The 22,029-nt window shown below is 35.2% G+C and overlaps 1 protein-coding gene across 1 annotated transcript in view; it reads left to right on the forward strand.

Annotated features, from left to right (window-relative positions):
* The first annotated feature begins 6,889 nt into the window (after window positions 1-6,889).
* PIP4K2A (phosphatidylinositol-5-phosphate 4-kinase type 2 alpha) overlaps window positions 6,890-22,029 on the forward strand; it is a 52,636-nt gene continuing 37,496 nt past the window's right edge. The window contains exons 1-3 of the mRNA XM_085318344.1: window positions 6,890-6,952; window positions 8,778-8,875; window positions 9,974-10,070. Coding sequence (XP_085174470.1) covers window positions 6,926-6,952; window positions 8,778-8,875; window positions 9,974-10,070 — 222 coding nt within the window. The 5' untranslated portion in view covers window positions 6,890-6,925. The remainder of the gene's footprint in view (window positions 6,953-8,777; window positions 8,876-9,973; window positions 10,071-22,029) is intronic.

The following is a 22,029-nucleotide window of genomic DNA, read 5'->3' on the forward strand; positions in this document are numbered from 1 at the left end:
TCTTTTCACAAGTTACAGTTCTCTGAGTAATAACATATTTGTGACGGTTGAATTTGTGACAGCATGTTAAACTGTCTGGAGTCCTAACATCTGTGTTACCAAAGACTATACACAAGTCAGTCTTCCTTCCCTCCCTAAAAAAAATGTTAATGCCATTACTGTTAAAATACTATGACATGTAAAAATAGCCAAATTGGGGGATTTTTTACGTCCTTTGTTGCTTCTCCACAATAATGAAGCCCAACTAATGCTTTAGATTATTGCTCTGTGGTATTATTTGTTAGTAGGATGCTCTTAAAGCCTTCCTCTRGCTTAAGCAGCAAGTTGCATGTTTTATCTGTGAAATGGGTTTCTTTTCCCATTATACTCTGGCTTTCTCTGTTGAATAGATTTTTTTCAGTTGAATTTCACTTTGCAATTACRGCTTTCAGGTAAGACTATAGCATCTGCCTATTTGTTCAGCTGTTTACTGGAATTTTGCGTTCGATTGCGCAGATTCATTTTCCTGTTGAGAAAAGTTATACTTGACAAATATGTTCTTAAAAGCTGTTAGGAAAGATARCATTACTTAATAGGCTCCTTTAAGCTTGTTTTTTTTCAAATATGAGTAACATGATTCATGGAATATAATACTTCAAGTCCTTTGGTGTAATTTTACTTCATTTTATTCCTTTTTGTTGAACTCTTCTTCCAGAATTCAGAATAGATCACTTAAGAAAYCAGCAGAACGTTTGCCTATTTTGAGAGTTAAGTGTGTTATTTTGTATATAGAATTCCACTTTTGTTAAATATGTCTGCTCCCATTGTATGAGCGTCTGCAATATGATATATTCTAAACCAACCTTTTCCTGTATCGCAGATAAATACTTGGTGCCTCTCATATCTCCATCTTTTGGGTATTCTCTTATGAAGCTTTCAGGACAAAGCCAAGTGAACTAAAGTTTATCCCTCGCCAGATGAGAATTTTGTTCTTTAATCAGAAAGCTACTGGCTGGATAGCCATCAGGCCTTGTGACAAGTATGTGCATTTTAAACAAGTATTTCAAACAATAGCTGAAGATACCAGCTGCTATGAAAGAATGCAATATAGTGCATTAATTTTTCAGCACATAAATTGAAGTTTAACAAAAGACGGGTTCCGATATTTCTGCTCAAACAGTAAAACATTYTTTTATACATTTTGTGGCATGTTCACTAGCTAATAGGTTGTAAATTGCTAAGTTGCCTGAGCTGTGTGCTTTGTCTTATTTTCTTTTTAACTGTTAAATTAGAAAACAATGATGAGCTCACCGGCATTATGTGCATCACTACTCATCCAACTCAGAAGGACTTTGACTGCTTTACAGTTTCCTTTTGGATTGAGACTGCTGGGTTCTTTTTTTTAATATGCCGCTTGCTACTCAAACTATTTGCATGTCAAAAGTCTCCACTGTAAACCATCATTCTTTTATTCTATTTTCCATTTCAGCAATATACACTAGTATATTTATACATACTTTCACATTTCTCCTGGCTTCTTAGGATTATGAGAGATTATGATGGCAGTCATTGTTTCTGAGCAGATTAATTTATATTTGGACTCTGACTATTTGGCACATTATAAGGTGCTAATTTTTGCACTCATTGAAAGGTGTAAGCAGATTTATAGAAAGTTKAACCAAATCTGTAGAAAAGTGGCTTTACACTTGTCTGACAGTACACAGCAGATGTTCTGGATTTTCTAGACTGTGAAAGTGTCCAAGAGACTTAAGAGTTTAAAACCTTTATAAAGGGAATATGACTTTGAAGCTTTTGTTGTAGGTGTTCTTTAAACACTGACACTCCAAACAATTCAAGCATGAGTGATAATCAAATTATAAAATCCATTGCTTGGATTTGGTCCTTGATATCCCAAATTTAAAGATAAACACCAAGAAATGAATGCTCTGCAAAGCCTTTTGCCTTCTATTTGGGGACTTTCCCTGGTATGTCACAATATCCTGTTTGGGACRTTCTCGGGTATGTCACAGCGTCCAGGTTTCCGAATGGATGCACACACTACATGCTCTCCCTCACCAAACATATTTCACTGAACTGCTGAAATTTGCAACTGAAAAGTCTCATGAAGACATCTGTATTTTGGGTTTTTTTCTTTTACTGAGAAGCCAATAGATTTTTTTCAAAGAGAAATCATAAGACCKCAGAAGAATCTTGCTACTTTTCTGATCAAAAGTGAATAACTTTTAACTGATATGTTTATTTCTAAGAATTTCTAAAGCCATAAAGTATGTTTGATAATTTTGCAAAGGATTTGGGGTGTTCTATGGTTAGCACAATGGGAAAAGTATGCCTTTATGCATTAAAGTGATTTGAAAAATATTTAGCTCAATTGGGCTTACTTTTTTAGCATTAGATTACTCAATTTCATTGAAAGCTGACTATTTAGTGATAGATGTCACCTGAACTATAAAAATATTACTGATTCTTGGTGGATGTTCTTCAGACATGTGAAACTTCAAAGCATATTATTCTGGCAGCTAGGTGGTCTACTGGCTTGTCTTTCTCTTCATATACCTTAAATGAAAATGATCTTAAAGATTCAGAGACTATTAAACACTTTACTCTGCATTTTCTTCTTAGTCAAATAATTGTTTTGAATTCAAGACTTGTTTCTGAATAACTAACTAGGAATTACTTATATAGCAGAAGTCTCCCRTGGCATTTAAAGTCCTAGCACATTTTGAAGTTAATAACAAAATTTCTGGATAGGTATTTTTTAACCTTGTCTTTTTAGGAAAAAAAAAATGGAGATGAATTTTTGCATGATTGAAATGAAGAAAACCTCATTTAAAAAAAAATAAAGAGTATGTTGCTGAACTGATTTATTTCACTACAGCATAACTTAGCTTAACCTTTTATTTTTCTCACAAGAATAGCATTGAGTGTAATTTAAACTGTCGAATGACATTTATCAAATGATGGTTTTGCCCTCTAACAGACAAACGTCTTCCACAAAAGTTGATTAGCTGCTGACCTCTTCCACCCTTTTCAGATCCTTCAAGGTAGATTTCAGAGTTGTAAAATAATCACTTTGCTTTCCGCTTTTACTCCAATACAAAGCATTTACTGTCCCAGTAGCGACACTGCAGCCTGCTGCACATCTGGCCGTTGGAAGCCTGCCTAGCTGTGCCTGTCACCGCGGCGCCTGGCGAGTGTTCACCCAAGCTGCTGCTCCTGGCAGAAGAGGGACAGCGTTAGAAATGACTTTTTACGTGATAATAGAATGAATAACATCAAGAAACTTTATTTTCTATATGATTATGCCCTGTGCTTCGGAAAGTCTGTGTGGTTTTCAGTTATGAAGAAAGTGCCAGCAGAATGAAGCATAATCTCCTAAATGTGAAATGTTATATATACCCCCTGAGAGGTTTCCTCTTTTCTATTCATATTCTTCAACTCTGCTGCCTTGCTTTGTAAAAGTAACCCATTAGAAGCCAATAAGTTTGCTTTTATAGGCATTAATGTACAAGCAAATGAATTAACTAGGCCTTTAAAGAAGCGTATGTCTGGATTGATACAGCAAAATGGTGGCCCTGTGTCTTAACAAAAAATATTGTCTAATATTCTTAACTTCAGAGATCTGTACAAGTTCCTGTGCTGAAGAAGAAAGTAAGACGCAGGAAGTAAATGACAAACATGAAATCTCAGAGAGATCTGCTGGTGGTGTTAAAAGTTCATTTCTTTTTTTAGGCCTCAATAACTTCTTTCTTCCAAACTCTCTCCCACCCCCACTTCTTCCAAACTCTGTGTTTTAAAAATACATAAATTATTGAAAAATGCGTCTGATTTTCAGTCTAACAAAACAATTGTAGCTTCTTGGACTTGGTAGGTCAGATTGCTGAGAAATGGCTTTTCATTCAGAGATGGAGTTGAGAGAGAAATAGATCTGAAAAGAAAGTAGCACTTCCTCAAGCTGAGCCACACATCGTCAGAAGGAACAGGGACTTTGCTATATTTGAAACTGCTGAGAGCCATAACCATGATTTATCAAGCTGTTGAGCGTGAAAACACCTAATCCCTCTGTGACTTAAGCGTGAGTCTGGTTAACTGATATTTTACATTAAAGGGGAAAAGTATCTGCACAGTATATTAAAACTGAGATAGTAAATAGAAGATGCCATATACAGAATGAAGACTTTAAATAGAAAGAGATTTTCTGAAGCAACCATAAAGTATGGCAAAGTAGTCTACATGGGATTTGTGAGATGCTTGGGATGAAAATCTAGGCATTGAAGAACCTACCTTCTTCCGTTTTTTGTGTCTTTCAATGTTTTTATCAACAATACCAGCTGTAGTGGGTTACGCAGGTTTCTCGCCGCAACATCCTACGGATAGGCATCAAGCAGTATCTATTGGAGAACAGGATCATTGTTCTACCTCCTTCAGCTAAACATGCAATATRTGCTGTAAATTGCCTTTATTATATGCTGCTTAAAAATCTCATTGTCTGCTTTGCATACAAGCAATTTATTGCTGCTTATGTTCTGACAGAATGAAAACTAATGTTTAATTATGCATTGCTCTAGTAATGTGGTGTTTAGGGTGAATATATCTGAATTAAATAAGGGCCATTAATAATGCCTAACAATTTATGATATATTCATTGCTTGATTTCAAATGATATAAATTAGAGAAGCTAATTTGAAATGTCACCAATATAAGATGACTTTGTGGGAACACGTCTCTGTGTGCTAATTTCAGAATCATTACCAGCTGAGTCTTACTATTTATTCAATGTCCAGTAGGCTTTTATTATTCCCTTATTTGCAGTTTAATTACAATCTCTGTTTTCCTGACAGTGTGAATTCAATCCTAAACCTGCAGGAGCAAAATGAGTTGCAATCAGTAGATTTTTGCCTGAAAGCCTCCTTACCCTTTGCACCCCTCCCGCACCTGCCCTGACTGAAGCGTGGCTCTGAGCAGCTCTGTGCAGGCAGAATTCTTTGTACCATGTGTTTGAAGTGGCAATGTCCATCTAAAGGCTTAAAAATTGTCTTAAATGTTTGTGAGTCATGAGGGATGTCTCTGTCTCACACATAACCACCTACTTTTACAGCAATATCACAGAAGATATTTGAACAAATCAGTTCAAAGGAGGTTTCTGGGTTACTTCTTCTTATGTATGAGTATTTACAAATGTTATTAATAGACATGAGGCATTTATATATGTAGCTACCATGCAACTCAAATCTTAGTCATTCATCTTTTAAAATAATCCCTTCTCCAAGACTATTACATGGGATTTAAATTCCTCAAAGATCTAGAAAGCATAGTTCTAATGAGTTCAAATTAATGAGAGAAACTGCAGCAAAATTTTGTATTGTCAAATAAATCACAGTGCTGTTAAAGGATTTAAGTTGCAGGATTGAAAGGGCTATTTATATTTCAGTATGAGGCATATGCATTTATTGCAGAGATGCTATAAATATGGTTTCTCTTAGAAGTAGTTGTAATTAAGTGAATATTTGGTCCCAGATTCTTTCAGCAACAGGTCAGTCTTCTGTCTAGTGAGCCCCTTCTGCTTCATTTATGCAATTTGATTATCTTTTGTGGAAAGTTATTTCTTGTTTATAATTTTGTTACATTTTGAAGAAACTAATGAGAGGAAAATGGTATTTCTGATTTCTTCTGAAATTATTACAGCTATTGTAAAACAGTTTTGTTGTAATTAGGAATACTGAACTTTCACCCTCACAATCACATTTCATTTGCTCTTGTTAAGGGAGCTAGTTGTATTTAATAGATAACTGAGGAGATGCACAAAATACTTGGTGCTAGTATCACATGCATTTTATTTAAAATTTTGTGACATGTGATCTTAAAGCATAGAGAAGCAAAAATTTGATCTTAGAAGACTCAAGATGTTTTCTGTGCATTTTAGCATGATGATTTATTTACATAGTGATGCCAAAGTGAAGAATTGCTCCCTTCGACCTTTCCTTTTTTTTTTTCTTAGCTTTTCAAGGCTTGCTTTGTTTCATTTTGTTTTTCTTTTTTTATTGTTGTCATTCTGCCACCCCCGCCCTATCTGGTTCTAGTTTCCACCAAAATGGAAGGAATACCCACGTCATTCCTATGCTGCATAGGCTACAACCTTGGCCTGCTCAGATCTGTAGTAAAAGTATTTATTGCACAAAGAGCCAGACTTATACTTCAGGGTTTGAAATTAATTGGTGGCCTGTGCTACTGGGAGATGCCATTACTCAGCTGGTATGCTATAACAAAGGTCACTTTTACTGTATGTTTATCATCTGGGGTTTTGGGGGATTTTTTGATTTGTTTGGGTTTTTTTCTCTTCTACTAGGGAGGAATTGCCTAAAACATTAGAGAAATTACTTTCACATACTTCAGAGTTGGGTGAATCTCCTAATAAATAAATAAATAAATAGAAGTTTAGCTGGTGATGGGGTGTGCATGGTGTGTTCGGATGGGGGAGGGAAACGGGGGGTTTGCCTTCACATCTTATAGAGAACCTTGTGGGAGAAGTATTTTAGAATTCTTGTTTAGAATAAAATATGTAAACATAAGTACATTTGAGTAAGTGGTTCAGTTATACAGATGGCAATTGTAAGACTTACAGGTATAATTGAAACTGTGCCTTTATAGCACAAATTTAATAATCAGCATAATTAACAGTATTCAACTAAACTTGTTCTTGGGATCACTTTGGGCTGAAGTGGTAATGCATGCAGGTCTTTGCTATCCCTTTTTCAAATATGGAACTTGTTGTACTGTCTAGCAATTTAAAATAGATGTGCTTATACAGARTTACCTACTAAAGCTTCGTATCTGTTTCCTTGTATAATACATCTACTTGTCTCTAGTGTTTTTGTACAACAGTTAGACTGGTTCTGCAGACCCAGGAAGTGTCAGACTGGTTCTGCAGATGCATGAAGTGTCCTGCAGCTGCAGGGTGAGATTGCTGTATAGTGACACCGACTATAGTAACGAGTGCGTATGTTAGATGTAGTGATGTTCGATCAATGTTTTGTTATTTTATGTCGTAGTTAATGAGGTGTCAGTGTGATTTATTAGGCTTGTACAGCTGTATTTGCACAAATTTACTGAAGTTCCTTTCTCTCCCTTTGGAAGGAGGAAGAAGCACTCTCCTTAGAACTTAAAGAAGAGCATGTTGTTCAGCCAATCTCAGATATCTTCATATTTCATTTCTGGACTCTGTTAAATAACTGCAGAGCTTTTAAGGGCTTTACAAAAAAGTACTTCATAAAGTAAAATCAACAGATTTTTATCTGCTTTACTGTGGGCTGCAGGGGTCTGAATAACAGAAATGAGATGTGACTAGAGGAGCTTTATTGAGACTTTAAAATATTGAAAAGTGTTGAGGCTATCTGACCTACCTGCTTGCTTTGGTTTCTTTGCTCTGTTTAAAAGTGAAAAGGCTTCTCACCGTATTTTTTTAACTTCAATTCTGCAGAAGACCATTCAGTAAAAGCTTCTGCTTGCTATTAGCTAGGGCATTTTTTCCTCCCATATATATAACCTGAAGCTATTTCAATGAAGGCTTCTCAAAAAGCCTCTGTTAAGCAGCATAGCATTTACTGGGAACTTACAACTTCCTGGTTGGAAAGCACTGTTGGATAAGCACAACCCTTGCTAAGAGAAGCACAGGGTCACCCCTGTTTGGTTATAGCCACCTCTATAGTGCATTTCCATTCATATAACAAGAATTCGCATTTTGCTAAAGCAAAATGTGCTCTGAATGAGCAGAAAGGTTTGATAATGTAAGTCAAGATGCATGACCAGGGTCTAAAACATTGCAAGAATATAGATAAAATCTATCGAGTAGCTATTTGGTGACTCTTGTTGTAATGGATATCTTGTTAGTGAGCTGAAAGAACTACTGCAAGCTAACAATGCTGGCTGTTGTTTATCATGTTGTAGGTAAAAATTACTGAAATAATTGTAGATTAATAAATGCAATAATAAAAACATGCCTACCAACTAAGTAATTGTGAACCTCTCTACATTTTGTGCTAAAGACATGGCGATAAGTGGATGCTTCTGAAAAAAGTGGATGCTTTACTGTATTTATAAAATCCTAATCTTGAGAAGACCAACAGTATTTATTTCAAACTAGAAAGAAAAAATGGCATATAAGAAGCCAAGGAAACACTTAGAATTTATTTCTCCACCCATTTTTAAGGAAAAAAATAAACTAATTAAGCTTGAATGTTCCAAACAAGGCATTAATGCAGTAACTTATGAAAACTCAGCTGAGATTTTTTTAAACTCACTTATATAAGAAACAGATCTCTGCGTATTGAGTCCACAATGTGTGCATTCGTATGTAAGTAAAATTTCTGTTTAAGACTAGTTTGTAAACTGTGAAGGTTAACGGTAACTGAAAATACAGAATTTTGAATTATCTAGAGAAAATGTAGCTCAGTTCACTAAACAGGAAGAGTGTTTTAAGATTAAAGACTGTTTTGCTGACATCCTCATTGACCTTTCATAAATAGTACTTTCCAGGAGTGCTCTGAAACACTTCTTCCCTGAAACTATTATAAATATGGAATGCTATTTCTTCTCTTCCATACAGTTGATCTTGTGAATGCATTTAATTTGGAAAGATAATCTACTTTTTCTATTCTTTCTGTTGCCTTAATTCCAGAACACATAAAAAGGAAATAGTAGGCCAAGTAACTTCTTTACAATTAAGTCACATGCAGCATCTTTGCAAAGAGATCAGCAACTAAAATATATTCTGTTTTCTCTAGATCAATGAACTGAGCCATGTTCAAATCCCTGTTATGTTGATGCCAGATGATTTCAAAGCATACTCAAAGATAAAGGTGGACAATCACCTTTTCAACAAGTAAGTACAAGTAACAGTTCTCTGTAGAAGTGGGTAGTGATGTTATTYTTCAGTTGATGGGACTGAAATTTTGATGATTAATTTAATCCTGTGTTAAACATAACCATCTGTGCTGTTCTAAAAAGCAAAAGGAGGGGCTGCTGGGTAGTATTCTTTTTCCATATGGTATATTAATGCTTTATGAATATCTTTTATATTAAGTGATCTACTCTGTGATTATTTGTGGCTGATACACATGCTTACTTAGGTATATTTTTTATAGAAAATAAATTCACTTACACATATTTTTAATATTTTAAATGAAATATTTGAGTAAGAATGAGAATTTAAATCATATATCAAAGATGAATAATGTGCAACTTTTTATAATCCATAGTAGGAAGTCATATCAATCATAGATGAGTGCAAAAAGTATTAAGATGATTTAGTGCAATATCCACATCTCTTAAAAATAAAGTTGCACCACAAAWAGTGCATGCAGACATACAGAACTGTTAATATTGTTTTATGTATAAGTGAAATTCATGTTAAGAATATACTTGTAAAAAGGAATAATTCTTTTACTTTGTGTCTTACATTCTGTGGCAAAGTTCAAAATTACTTTTCTCAAGTATAATGTCTGAAATTAACAATAGAATATGAAAAGCAGCCTGATACTCAATGAACCCAATTTTCTTGAAGCTTTGATCCTGTCAGTACTTTCTGGTGTCGCACATGATGTAATTCTTCTATAATCCAATGTATCTTTTCACCTTTGGAAGACTTTCAGGGCAAAGGGAAAATGTTCTTTTCTGCTTTTGAGTCCAGATGCAAAAGCTATCAAAATGCAATTTCATAAATGAAAATTTATTTCATCCAATTCTGATATACCTTGTTAGAGACAAATAAATATGTGTATACAAATTTATAAAACATGGTATAAAGAAAGAAAAGAGCACGCCGAGACCAAATCTGATTCTTTTTTTGAAGGCATTAGGAGAGAAATTGTAAACCTGCTTATTCTCTGCTTTGTATGAACAGTATTGGGACAGAATACTCCAGAGTTACTTAATTGCATATGCAGGTGAAGGAAGTTGATTTGGTGTTATATTCTTTCAGAGAAAACATGCCAAGTCATTTCAAATTTAAGGAATATTGTCCAATGGTTTTCCGTAATCTAAGAGAGAGGTTTGGAATTGATGATCAAGACTTTCAGGTAAGTTTGCTTTAAAAATATCTAAACCAGTGATGTAAATAGTTTTTAAAGGTTAGTAATGCTGTAGTTGTGAATGAACAAGTCAATGTGCTGAAACAAAATGCTTTTATTTATGTATTAGTTAGAGAAAACTGAGAAAGAAGGTGCACTTTCTAGTCTTTCCCCCAGCAGCAGCTGTCTTTTGCTTCATACCTTTTTATTATCCTTATTAAAGTCCTCCTTATTTCCTGTTAGAGCATCTCTCAGTCATAAGCTGTGCTATTAAAGCTGCAAGGTGATGCCTCTTGCAATAGGAGAAAAAATAATGTCTGGACAATACTGACAAGAGAATCCTGACAAGAGATGCTGTATTCAGCTGAGTCACTTAAGTAACACTTGCTTGACTGATGTGCCTGTGTGAGATACAGTTTCAGAAAAGACCACAGCCATCTGGCTTCTTCCTGCTTGCTTCGTTTAGAAGAAAAGTGTGATGTGTGGGCAGCCAACTTGATCCTGCTGCATTAAATCTCCTTTTTCCATTGTTAAAGGGACATTAAAGGAAACAAATAACTTGCATAGAGGWGATGCAGCAAAACAGGAAATTGCTCTTGAGTTGGCAGTATTGTTTCTTGCAATCAGAAAAGAAAACTCTTGAACTCTGCTTCAGTCTTATTTGCTCATACTCACTGCCTATTCCTTCTCATTAATTATTCCTAATATATATCATTTCAATTGCAGCAATAATTCCTTTTGCAGTTACACTGCTAGACATCTCATCCTGTCCTATATAACATTCACTGTAAACCTAGTGCCCATTTCTGTCGTGTTCTTTTGCTCTTCTAAACTCTTCTGATACAGGCCGAAATTGTAGCCTGTGACTAAGAAATATTAGAAGATATTTAATGTAAGGTTTCAAGTAGCTAAACAGATTGTGCAAAATACATTCGTCATAATATTCCCATTCTTATTACTTAGAACAGACTGAATGCTGCACCCTAAATCTAAATCTAATTCTTTCAATTATCCTCTTCATCATTTTTTCCCTTTTCAGTATCAAGCGATGTGTTACAAATGCATAGATTGGTTAAAATGTGTTTGCAGGACTGCATGTGAAAATGTGAAAATTAGGTGGTAAAGTCTCAACATATGGCCACTGTAACTTTGGTAAGACTTTCTGCCAGGTGAAGTTGGTTTTTGGGTTTGGGCTTGCTTTGTTTTTTGGGTGTTTTTGTTTGTTTTTTGTTTTTTGGGGTTTTTTTTGTTCTCCTTTTGGTAGAGCTGTTGTGATCATATTGCATTGACAAGCTTAGCATAAATAAAACTGCATTCTGGAACACTTTCATCTGTGCGACTGTTAGTTCAGGAACTCCTGTGTTGTGACTATATTATACTACTGTAACTATATTATATCATACTATATTATACTATATATACTGCTCTTTGAATTTGTTAATGATGACAATGATAATGTTCTGGGACTGTCACTAAATAAAATACAAAATTTTGTTTTGGATCAAAAACAAAAATACTTCTTTTGTATCTATGTGATTTGGGATTTTTAGACAATATAACCAAACAACAACCCAAAAGAAGAAACCAGAACCACATGTTGATGTAAATGTAACAGGTTTTGATTCAACACTTACATTTAGTTACAGAAAAAAAAAATCAATGCCATTATGTATTTCAAGTATATGTATTGAAACACAGATAATATTAATTTTGACCCAAGGGAAGATGATATCTGTCTTTATTAGTCTTTTCCTGCATTCCAAGCAGTTTATCACTCTGAATTTCTATTCTGCTGGGCTGTTCTGATATTTTTTTCTTAACCCTGAAAATAGTAATAGATTTTGAATATACTTTTGAAATTCTAAATCCTTTTAAAATGAATATACATAAATGAAAATTCAAGTAAATTTGGCATCATATATGGGATAGGAATTTCCAATGTTAAAAGTAAAGTTTCTTTCATTTTCATGTTGCACTCCGTGTGGTTTAAAAAGGGAATCTAATTTGACAAAGGCAAGCTAACAGTATATACATATTTTTTTTTAGATAATCTTTGTGCTCAGGAAATTATTCCAATGAATGTTGGGTAAAATGATGGTCTGTATTCAGAACCAAAAATGAGTTGGAAAAAGCAGTACTGAACTGAAGGAAGGTTATGGAACAGATAGCAAATAACTTTTAGATAGCTTCTTGTTTATAAAATGGTTTTCAGAAAACAAGTCCTAATCAGTTGCGAACAATGTCATTCCCATTATTGATCAAGCTAGGATTAGTGTAGCTAAATAAGCCTGATTACCTTGTTCATTAGTCAGACACATCAGTGCAATTAAAAAGAATGTTCTTCCCAAATGTTTTTGTTTTCAGAGTATTCTGCAGATACCCTTGATGAGTTGTTCCAGAGGACAGATAGCGCTTACTCATAAGGAAAGACAAAAGCTCTACCTCATGAAAAAAATTTGGTAGTGTACACTCTAATTACTGAGCTATACTCATTTTAATGCTTGACGTTGTGTTACTCACTTTGTATGGTAGTTTTGTGAATTAATACATAGACAGGTTTAGTTCATATGTGGAAGGATTAATATAGAGAATCCCCTCTCATCTTTAAAAAGAGATTTAAGTCTCAAAGTCCATTTTTTCCCACGTGCAATCCAATTTGAAGCCAGAAGGATTCCCCTTGAGATGCAGKTCATGCCTTCTAGGAAGCCATTTCTAGTAATGAGATGATTAAAAATTGAGGGTSCAGGATTTCTGTAATGGACTGCCTCCTTTCACATGATGAAATGACCTCCTTTTCTTGAAGTATCTTCAGTAATCTATCCTACATTTATCTATCTTTCATAGCTAGTTGTGCATCTCTGAAAGTGGATTGATTAACACTGAGCTGGAATTAAAGTTTCCTGGAGATACATGCTTAGTTGCTGAAATTGAGTGGGGTTTTTGGTATTTTTCTTTTCTTTGTGTACAGCAATGCAGAAAACATGGTATGAAATAGGTAAACCTTGAGTTTTAGTCAAAGTTTGCTTATATATATCTGTTACGACAAATTAAATCTTCAAGTTAGGAACTTATTTCCTATGTCAAAAAATGCTTCATTAGATTCTGATCATCCTCCTTATTGATCCCATATTACTAAGATATTTATTACAACAAATAAAAAAAAGCTCTGGCTGTCTTTCTTGAAAAAAAAGAGCAATTTAATATAGTATAAATTATCATTGGGAAGAAAGATACTATTTTTGTTCTGTTATATGGTACTAGTATGTATATGGATCTCTTAGCCAAAATAATTTTAAATGTCAAAGCAATTTCAGAACTCAGAGCATTAAAAAATGAAAAATTTTATCTTGATATAATAAATTATCATGATCTTGGGTTTTTTCTTAGTGTCTTTTATTTTATCAAAAAAAAATCCCTAACTCTTAAGATTGTCCGAACATTGACAAGAAAATACCAGAGATCATTAACTGTATCCAGTAGAATGGAAAGAACTGGAGTAGAAAACAGCTGTAGTAAAGTAAATTGCACACTACAGTCCTAACTTTATTTTTAATTTCTACATTCTACCTCAGCTGTAGACATTGGTTTTGCAAAATTTGTTGCACTGAAAGGCCTGTTTTTCTTGTCAAAATACATGAGGTAGCCGTGACARCTTTGAGTTTCCTTTCAGCTTGATTGACATAATTATCTTACAGAGTCCAAATCCAAGTACAATTCGTTGGAAGAATTACAAGACTAATTTCTGTAAACTGCAAAATTATGAGAGATTAAAAGTTAACAGCTAAATGAAGRAACATTTTTCCACCAAACCAAATTTAGAGAAGTTGAATTTACCACTGTTAAAAATGCTTTTGCTCCTATTGGAAAGGATAAGTTAATTACCCTCCAGCACATCTGTTCTTGCTTAAAGAATACATACATCTGGATTCTACTAGGCTTAACAGAAGAGTAGGTTCTTGCCCAATAAAACAGAATTGCTTGTACAAGAGGGCATCAATGTCCCAGTGTAACTAATGATCCTTTTACTGGGGATGAGAGAGAACAGAACTGATTTTCCTTAAAGTTTTAGTGTTTAGTGTAACAGGAGAAACACTCACATTTGACTTTGGCTGTTTGTGGGAGCAATTTGTAGAGGTTGTCTATATAGGATAAAAAGTTCGTAAAGAACTTGTGGCAGATGGTCTATAAGCTCATTTTAAATTAGAGGTGCTTATTATTTCTGTATGTGATTTTTTCTTGTAAAAACTTGAAATCTAAAATGAAAATTGATGATCCCAACTTTTAAGTAATTTCCTTAATAGAGAACCATATGAACAAGCTATTCTACTATGTAAGGTGATACACTGGTCTGTTCAGACAAAGCAGTATTCATTAGTAGTGATATGCTTTTTGAAACACACTAGTGCTTTTTCTACAGAGATTCCCTCTTCTGTATGTGTGTAGGCATGTGTGCATGTGCACAGAAATCCAGGTTGTGTGAGCAGTGATATCTGTTAAGGCCGTATCCTAAATGACTGCTCCTGTGGATGAAGGTATAAAGGACAGGACAGCTGCTTTCTGAAAATGCTTTTTTGTTTCTTAGCCTCCCATGGCTCTAAATGAAACACTGCATTGCCTGTTCCTTGCTCCTTGAAAGGGTGGTGTGACTTACCTATTCCAGTTAGGAAAAGTGAACTAGTAGTCTTATTCTGCCTATTGGTAGCTACTGTCTTGAATTAAAAAATAGTAATAAAAGAAAAGAAAAAGAAATTTTCATATTCAAAAACTGTATATATAATCCTTTACAAGGGCCTACCCCTCAATAAAAGAGGCAGCCTCTAAGTTGCAGTATTTAAGATCCTGTGCAGTGCCTCTGAATAGTGGGTACAACTACTGCCATCAGTGATTAAGCATTAATCACTGCTACATTCAATAGCTCTACCTTTCTAATTAGCAGTTGCTTCGTCAAAAAAAACACAGTGTAAGGTGTGATCTTAAATGACTCTCTTTGGAAATACTGTGAAAGTCACAGTAGATTTTGGATAAAGAAATCCAGTCAGTTGGGAGTGCCCAAGATGCGTTTTAAAAATTTCACTCTTCCCCTACAAGGGAGAAGGACTGTTAAATGGTAGTATGAGGAGGAGGAACATAAATTCTCTTTTAGTTTTTTCCATCCCTGGCTCATTTTCTTAGACACTTTAAAGTGGAAGATGCTTCTACTCCATACTAGTGCTTCCACATTGAGATCTGTGCCTCCATTTATTGGCCTTTGGTCTGGGAAGAGGTGAGTCATTTCTGGTATCAAACTATAGACAATTTGGTCAGCAATAAATATCTCAGCACCAGCTATGTTAGGACTTGGACCTTTTTCCTAAGTTACAGCCCTTTCACTGAATGTTTATTAAAATGCATAAATAGTCCTAGAAGCAAGAACTGTCTGAAAGGAAGTTCTTGTGCCAGTCATTTTATCTTGGTAAATCTGCCAGTGCATGAGAAGTTCTTGAGTGCATGTGTCAAATGAAGGACTTGTGGTTTGACATAATTTCTAGATCCCAAATGGACATTGGTACCGCGATATTTAGAACTCCTGACATCTTGCTTTACATGGGCATATGCAGTTGTGGAAGTAAAGCATTGAGCCAGCTGTACTGGCAAAGACTGTGGCATTTGTGATCTTATCAGCATGTAGAAAAATGAAGTTCATAATCTGAATATTAGGGGTTGATGCCTTAAGTGAGCCCAAGTAAGAGTTTAGGCTCTCAAAACTGTGGTTCTGAACCTTTGTCTCCAGAAATTTTAACACCCAGTTTCTCCTAGTCTCCCCCAGAGAAAACATTCTTTTGTTTTACCTTGCTTTCAGCAGTGTCTTGCCTATGCTRAATATCATTCACAATTGACTGTTTAAACTAGAAAGAAATAATTCAGCATGTAGTGGCTTCCATTACAGCAACATAAAAAAAAAAATAGCTCAAGGAGCTACTATTAGCTTTCTTAGTGAAGCTAGTCCATGAAGATAGCCCTTGAAAATGAAGTAGCAAGCCAACCTTTGCAAGGTAGAAGAAAAAGAGAACCCTAACTCTTGACAAAGCAAGTGCATGCCTTAAACTAACAGTTGCAAGTCCAGGCACCTTTAGCCTGGAAAGCATAACTGGATTTAGAAAAGACTTTTGTATGTTATTGATTAAATTCTTATTAAATCAAGTCAAGGAACCTGTAACCTTCCTGATGGAAGAAGAGCTCTCTGCTGTAAAGAAGAAAGGGGGTTGTCTTGCCTTTCCCTGTCAAAGTTCTTCTTGATGTCTTTCGCCGCAGTAATCATTTGCTGAATAGTTTGCTTATAAATGTCCATAGGTGTTTGCACTTCCACATCTTAGTAAGATCACAGAAGGCACTTGATATTTTTGAGAGGTATATCCTACTGTCAGTAGTGTCCTGTTCTCATCTTCGGGGGCCTCATGACATTCGCTGTAGTCCTTGTGAGAGCTGTCCTTTGGAGCTGACAAGAAATCACAGTGTAATACCGCTCTGTGATTCATACAGCTGTCCAAGGCACGGGGAGGTCGTACCACCAAATGTGYGTGTAGCTTATGTTACTGATCAGATACACATTGCTGCGTGCTAAACTTTTTCAACCAGTGTCAGTGCCTCAGATAAGTGTTTTGAATCTTCATAATTCCTTGCAGTTTTTCTTGCTAGACTGTCAGACAGATTTAACCTGCAGATACAATAGAGTATGCTTTCCAGAATTTTTATCAGCAAAAGCTCTGGCAATAACAAGTTTCCCACCCCCTAACATGACTACTTTAGAATTATGAGACAAATGTCTTCCTATAAAGCAATTCTTCTGAAATATATAATATATATATGGCTATATATATATGTATTTATATATAAGGCTATTTAACAAAGGCTACTTAATGTGAAGCACCTTCTGTTGTGTTATCATACTGCAGACTTGAAAATGCTCAATGGGAATGGTGTAATGCTCAGTGCTGACATACAAAATAAATCTAAAAGTCTTCCCTATCCTTCCCTGTATGACAGAGCCGGACATCTCTGGGGTTGGTCCTTCGGTTTTACATTATAACACTGGTTCTGGAGATCACTGGCCAAACACTGTCCTGAATGCCTTCCCAGAAGTGGACTGTTTCTTTCAAATTAGAAACAAAAAGTCTTGGAGGTTCTGTGTCCAGTTGTATGACAGTTTCTTTCAAATATGCTTCTTAACTAGTGATCTAGGACTAATATATACCTTGGGAAAAAAAAAGAGAGAGAGAGAGAGAAGACATGTGCATGGGCCAGGCAATGCCACTATAACTGCTCTCACAGGAGAACAGCCAGATTATGTGTACATGATTCTCCTAGCAGCCATGAACTACTGCCAGACTTTTCTACTGAACTATAATTTTAGTTGTCACAGAGCACCTCTGTGTGCTTGTTTTTGCCTATTCATTCATGCAGAGTTTCCCCAGAAGCACTTGTTAAGTATCTTGGGATTTGATCTGATTTTTCTTTGGGGCATGTCATTGAAATAGTAACAGAATGTTTTGTGAAGTTCATTTTAGCATTTTACAACTTTTGAATGAGATCACAGTACCAGAAACTGCAGTTCTTCTTTTGTCCAGGCTTTGCAAAATGTRAAAGCTTTAGATCAGTAAGAAGCTGTTTAGCCAGTCAGCAGGAAAGATYATTGCTCTTTTAAATCTCTCCATATTTTGTTGCCAGAATTTTTCTATTGCCCTTTTCTCTTTTTTAGGAAACAAAAATCTCAAAAAAAATTTATTAGGCTTCCTCTTTGGATCAATTAAGTATTTATATTATATCCAGCACAGTACAAATGTATCAGGTTTCTAAAATACAATCATATCTGCTGAAGAAACAGTGACATTTACATGAGATGTGTAAAAGATTGGAATGAGTTAATTAAATTGACCTTTAAATCTCTCCACCCTCTTGGAGGCTATGGCTAATCCTTGGCCTCCCACTGTGGAGATAAATATTCTTGCAGTGAACATTTTAAGCAAAGTGGGCAGAAGAGGAAGAGCCTCACCAGCAGTTTCTCTTTAAAAGTGAAGACAATACTTCCCTGGTCAGCAATATAGCTTCCAGTTATGAGGGGGGGGACACAAACCCCTTCTGAACTTCAGTGGCAGGACCTATGGCTCTACTCCACATGTTCACTCACAAATATTGTTTCACTCAAAACAAAGAGCTCCAAAGAGCTTAACTTGCTGTTAGAAACAAAGTCTCTTTCAAGATCAATTTGCTTTCTCTGATAACTAGTATCAGTATAACTAGTGCTATTAATAGTGTTATTAGTAACATTATCAATACTTAATTACAATAGGCTGCTATTTTTATTGATTGTTGTGARAGGTAAAGACAGACTTCAGAAAGATAAAAAATGGTTGGTGTTTTCAGCTACGTTGTAGGGACTCTGGAAGATGCCAGTTTTCAACTAACTGAGTTAAACCTTAGTCAGGCTTAATAGTGCATGATTTTATTATTTTTAAAATGCTAATTATTGTTTAAAATGAATATGTCTAAATAATAAAGAGATTGTTATATGGCAATGATCAAAATTTAATTGTCRTTGAGCAATTGACATTTTGGGTAGTGATAAAAACTTGCAGAAGATATAAAACCTGTCCAAATTGCAAGTGTGATTAGAATTGAGTAGTAGTATATAAATATCCTTGCAAAAAACAATACTAGATACTTTAGGAAAGAGTGAATAAGAATGACAGAAAAAAAGAAATCATTCACATTCAAAATTAGACCTACCTTTTCAACAATGCAAATTATTAAAACCTAGAATAAATACAGTGGTGAGTCTTTGTATTTTGAAGTTGGAAAATCAGGGCCATCTTTCTGGAACTTATGCCTTAACCAAAATAAAGATTTGGAGTTCAGCTGAGGAATAACTTGGAAAAAAWTAAATGACCTGTGATGTGTAGCAGTTGAGTTAATTACAATTTATTAAATTTATCGAAAGCTCTACAAAAGCTCCTGCAGACTTCAAAGAATTTTGATCAGGACCCAGGGTAAAAAACATTTTTCCTTACCTGATAACGTTTTACCATAGGAAATAAGACAAAAATCTACACAAATTAGTAAGAATGTGGGAAAGAGTTTTGGAGGGAGCAGAGAGATCTACAGTAAAACTAAATGATCTTTCMGTTAATTTGCTGAAGAACATGTTCCTATCATAGGTGAAATGAAGACTTCTAATTTAGGTGTGCTGATTAACTTTCTGTATCAAGAACACTTGGGGAAATAAAATACTAATAAACAGTGTAGCTTTCACCCATTTATAGTTAAAGCTGTAGGTGGATTATTTTATCAGTAATTAATTCTATGGTATGGGCAAATTCTTTGCCATTCGTAGCCTGTCAGCACTGAAGATCAGATGAGTCTTTCTGACTGCCTGCTACTCAGTGCAGGTGCAGGTGATCCTTTTTATGTTGGCCTGTGTAAGGGCAATGAGACTTTCAGCCAGTGATTTTTCAGAGGGAAACAATTTGGGAGAGAAGGAGAGGTATATAAAAGAGAAATTTATCTGTTAGCAGTGTCTCTGAGCTTGGCATGTTAAATGTGTCTTCTGTTGTGTAAGTAATTACACAAGTAATTTAGCATAGTCTTTAAATGACCTCATAAAAGTATTCACACTTAAAAAGTACAAACCTTTTCATTCTCCTGAGACAAAAAAAAGAAAAGAAAAAAAAAAGTAGGCACAAAATTAAAACTTCACAAATTAGAGGTGAATGGGGAATTGACAGAACAGGAACGCTCCAAGCGGTAGACTTCAAGTCGCTAAGTAAAGCTGTTAAGTGGAACAGGATGCGTGTGGCTGACAGATGTTTTAATTGTGAGAGAGGGCTGCGGCATGCCGTGGTGAAGCGTGAGACAGCTCCGATAACCTGGAGCAGACAGACTCTGTGACCCTGTTTTCTAGTTTTCTTTTGAATTTTGTACTCTCTGGCAATATTGCCTAAACTGGTACTGTTTGTTAACTTACTATGACTAAGTCTCCAACAGAGCTAGATAAATTCTCCACTGTTTGCTCGCACTGTATGAAAGTGTTATGTATTAGCAGTAAGTGATGATAAAAGGCAGGCTGGAACATCAAACCTGTGTCTCCTCGAGAGGATAAGCTTTCCTCTACAAGTGAAAGATACCCTTCCCGTTCTTTGTGGCTCACAGATCTGTTCCAAGTGAGGAGTGCCTTCTCTCCCACCAATTCACGTTCTGCTTAGTCTGCCCCTAATTAAGAAGTGGAGCCAGAGGGAATTCAATCTGGTATTTGCCATGATAGAGCTCTTTCTGTGTCCTCTTTCCCCCTCCTTCAACCCTGACTGTATACTTCTGCTTGTTCCTTTTTTTTAAACCTGCTCTGTATTTGGAAATTCTTCAGAAAATGAATATATCYGAGTTTCATTCTTTATTTCTTTCCCAGTCCCTTGCAAGAGCCCCACCAAAGGAGGAGCTATTGCAGCTGGGCACTGTGATTGGCCTTGTTTAGCTGAGTTTACTGCTGAGCGAGAGGAGGGAGAGGGACCTACCACGCTGTCTGTAAGCAGAGCAGGTTGAGTCAGTTTTCCTCCCACTGTGTTTGTGCCCAGATGTCTCTAAAGTACATCTTATTAACCTGTTTTGCTCACTTTTTGTACAAATTATCACTGGAATTTATGCATATGTTGTGGCAAATGTCATCTCRATTATAGAAGTATTTTAATATACACTGTCTCAAAAAGCTGTACTGCATTTGATAGTAAAAACCAAGTCTGTACATTAAGCCTGTTAATTGTCTGAAGTACAATTAAATAAATGCATATTTTCAATCTGTCATCTGACCACTACTACATAACCTTTTTATAATTGCCTMTGTTAAGAAAAAGAAGGTTCTCAAWCTCAGAATAAGTAAAACTTTTGTCCTCATTTAGACATGTTATGGCCCTACAAAGAAACTTCCATAAACTTTTCATGACCCTTGTGGTATACAATGCAAGTTGGATGTCGCATGTGGTATTGCTGATATTACTGAGATTGCTTACCAGTTGTAAGTTTAATGGTGACTTTTTTTTCAAAGAGGGTAACATAGGATATTCTTTGCAATTATTTTGTGCATTAACRTCCAAAAGACATTTTCCAACAAAGAACCGCTTCCATTTCCAATGTATGTACTATCTATTTTTTAACATCTGGTGTAGCTGAATTTGTAGGGTGCAAAATGTTTTGGGTTATACTTGCAGGGTTAGGTTAAACATGTAAGTTAGCTTCCCCTACATCAGAAGGAAAGTATTAAAATATTATTAATTTATTTTTAAATAGACATATTGTTTCTACTTTGAATTCACTGAACTCTTCTAGTCTGATTCTTTCAGTGATGCTATTTCTTGATCTTACTTGTTAATAATGACCTATCCAGTACAGGCCAATTTTTATCATCCTTCTGTTTAAAGGTTGATCATTTTCATGATCAGGCAACAGTATCATATATTTTATTGATTTAGAGGTTTCTAAATATAAAGAAATATAACTGGTATAGTCAAGAAATAAGATATTTTGCATGGTACATAGAAGCTTTCACTGAGAAAGTATTTGAATTTTTCTCTGCTCACAGAAACAAGGATTAACTGTCACAAATAAAACTGTCCACAGGCAGAACTCAGCCATACAATTAGCAGCACGAGAAAGTGCTAACATTTCTCAAGTATATAATTATTAGTAATCAGTACAGTTTGATGAAATTCAAGTTACTTTTCAGTTTTTTAACTGTTCTTATTTAATAAACTTATGCAAGTATGAAAATAAAGTACAGCAAATAGCGGTAGTACAGACAATGTTTTCTACCTTCCACCTCCTTTCAAAGTTTAAAGGAGTATATTTTTTATCTCAAGAGAGAATCATATTGAGAGAGTTATCATAGGGATGGAGGGTTAGTAAAGACAAATTATTAAAGATTTAAATTATAGATTGCTTTTATCTT

The sequence above is a fragment of the Rhea americana genome, unplaced genomic scaffold (assembly GCF_003343005.1).
Source record: "Rhea americana isolate MKP2758 unplaced genomic scaffold, rheAme1 scaffold_53, whole genome shotgun sequence".
Lineage (NCBI taxonomy): Eukaryota > Metazoa > Chordata > Aves > Rheiformes > Rheidae > Rhea > Rhea americana.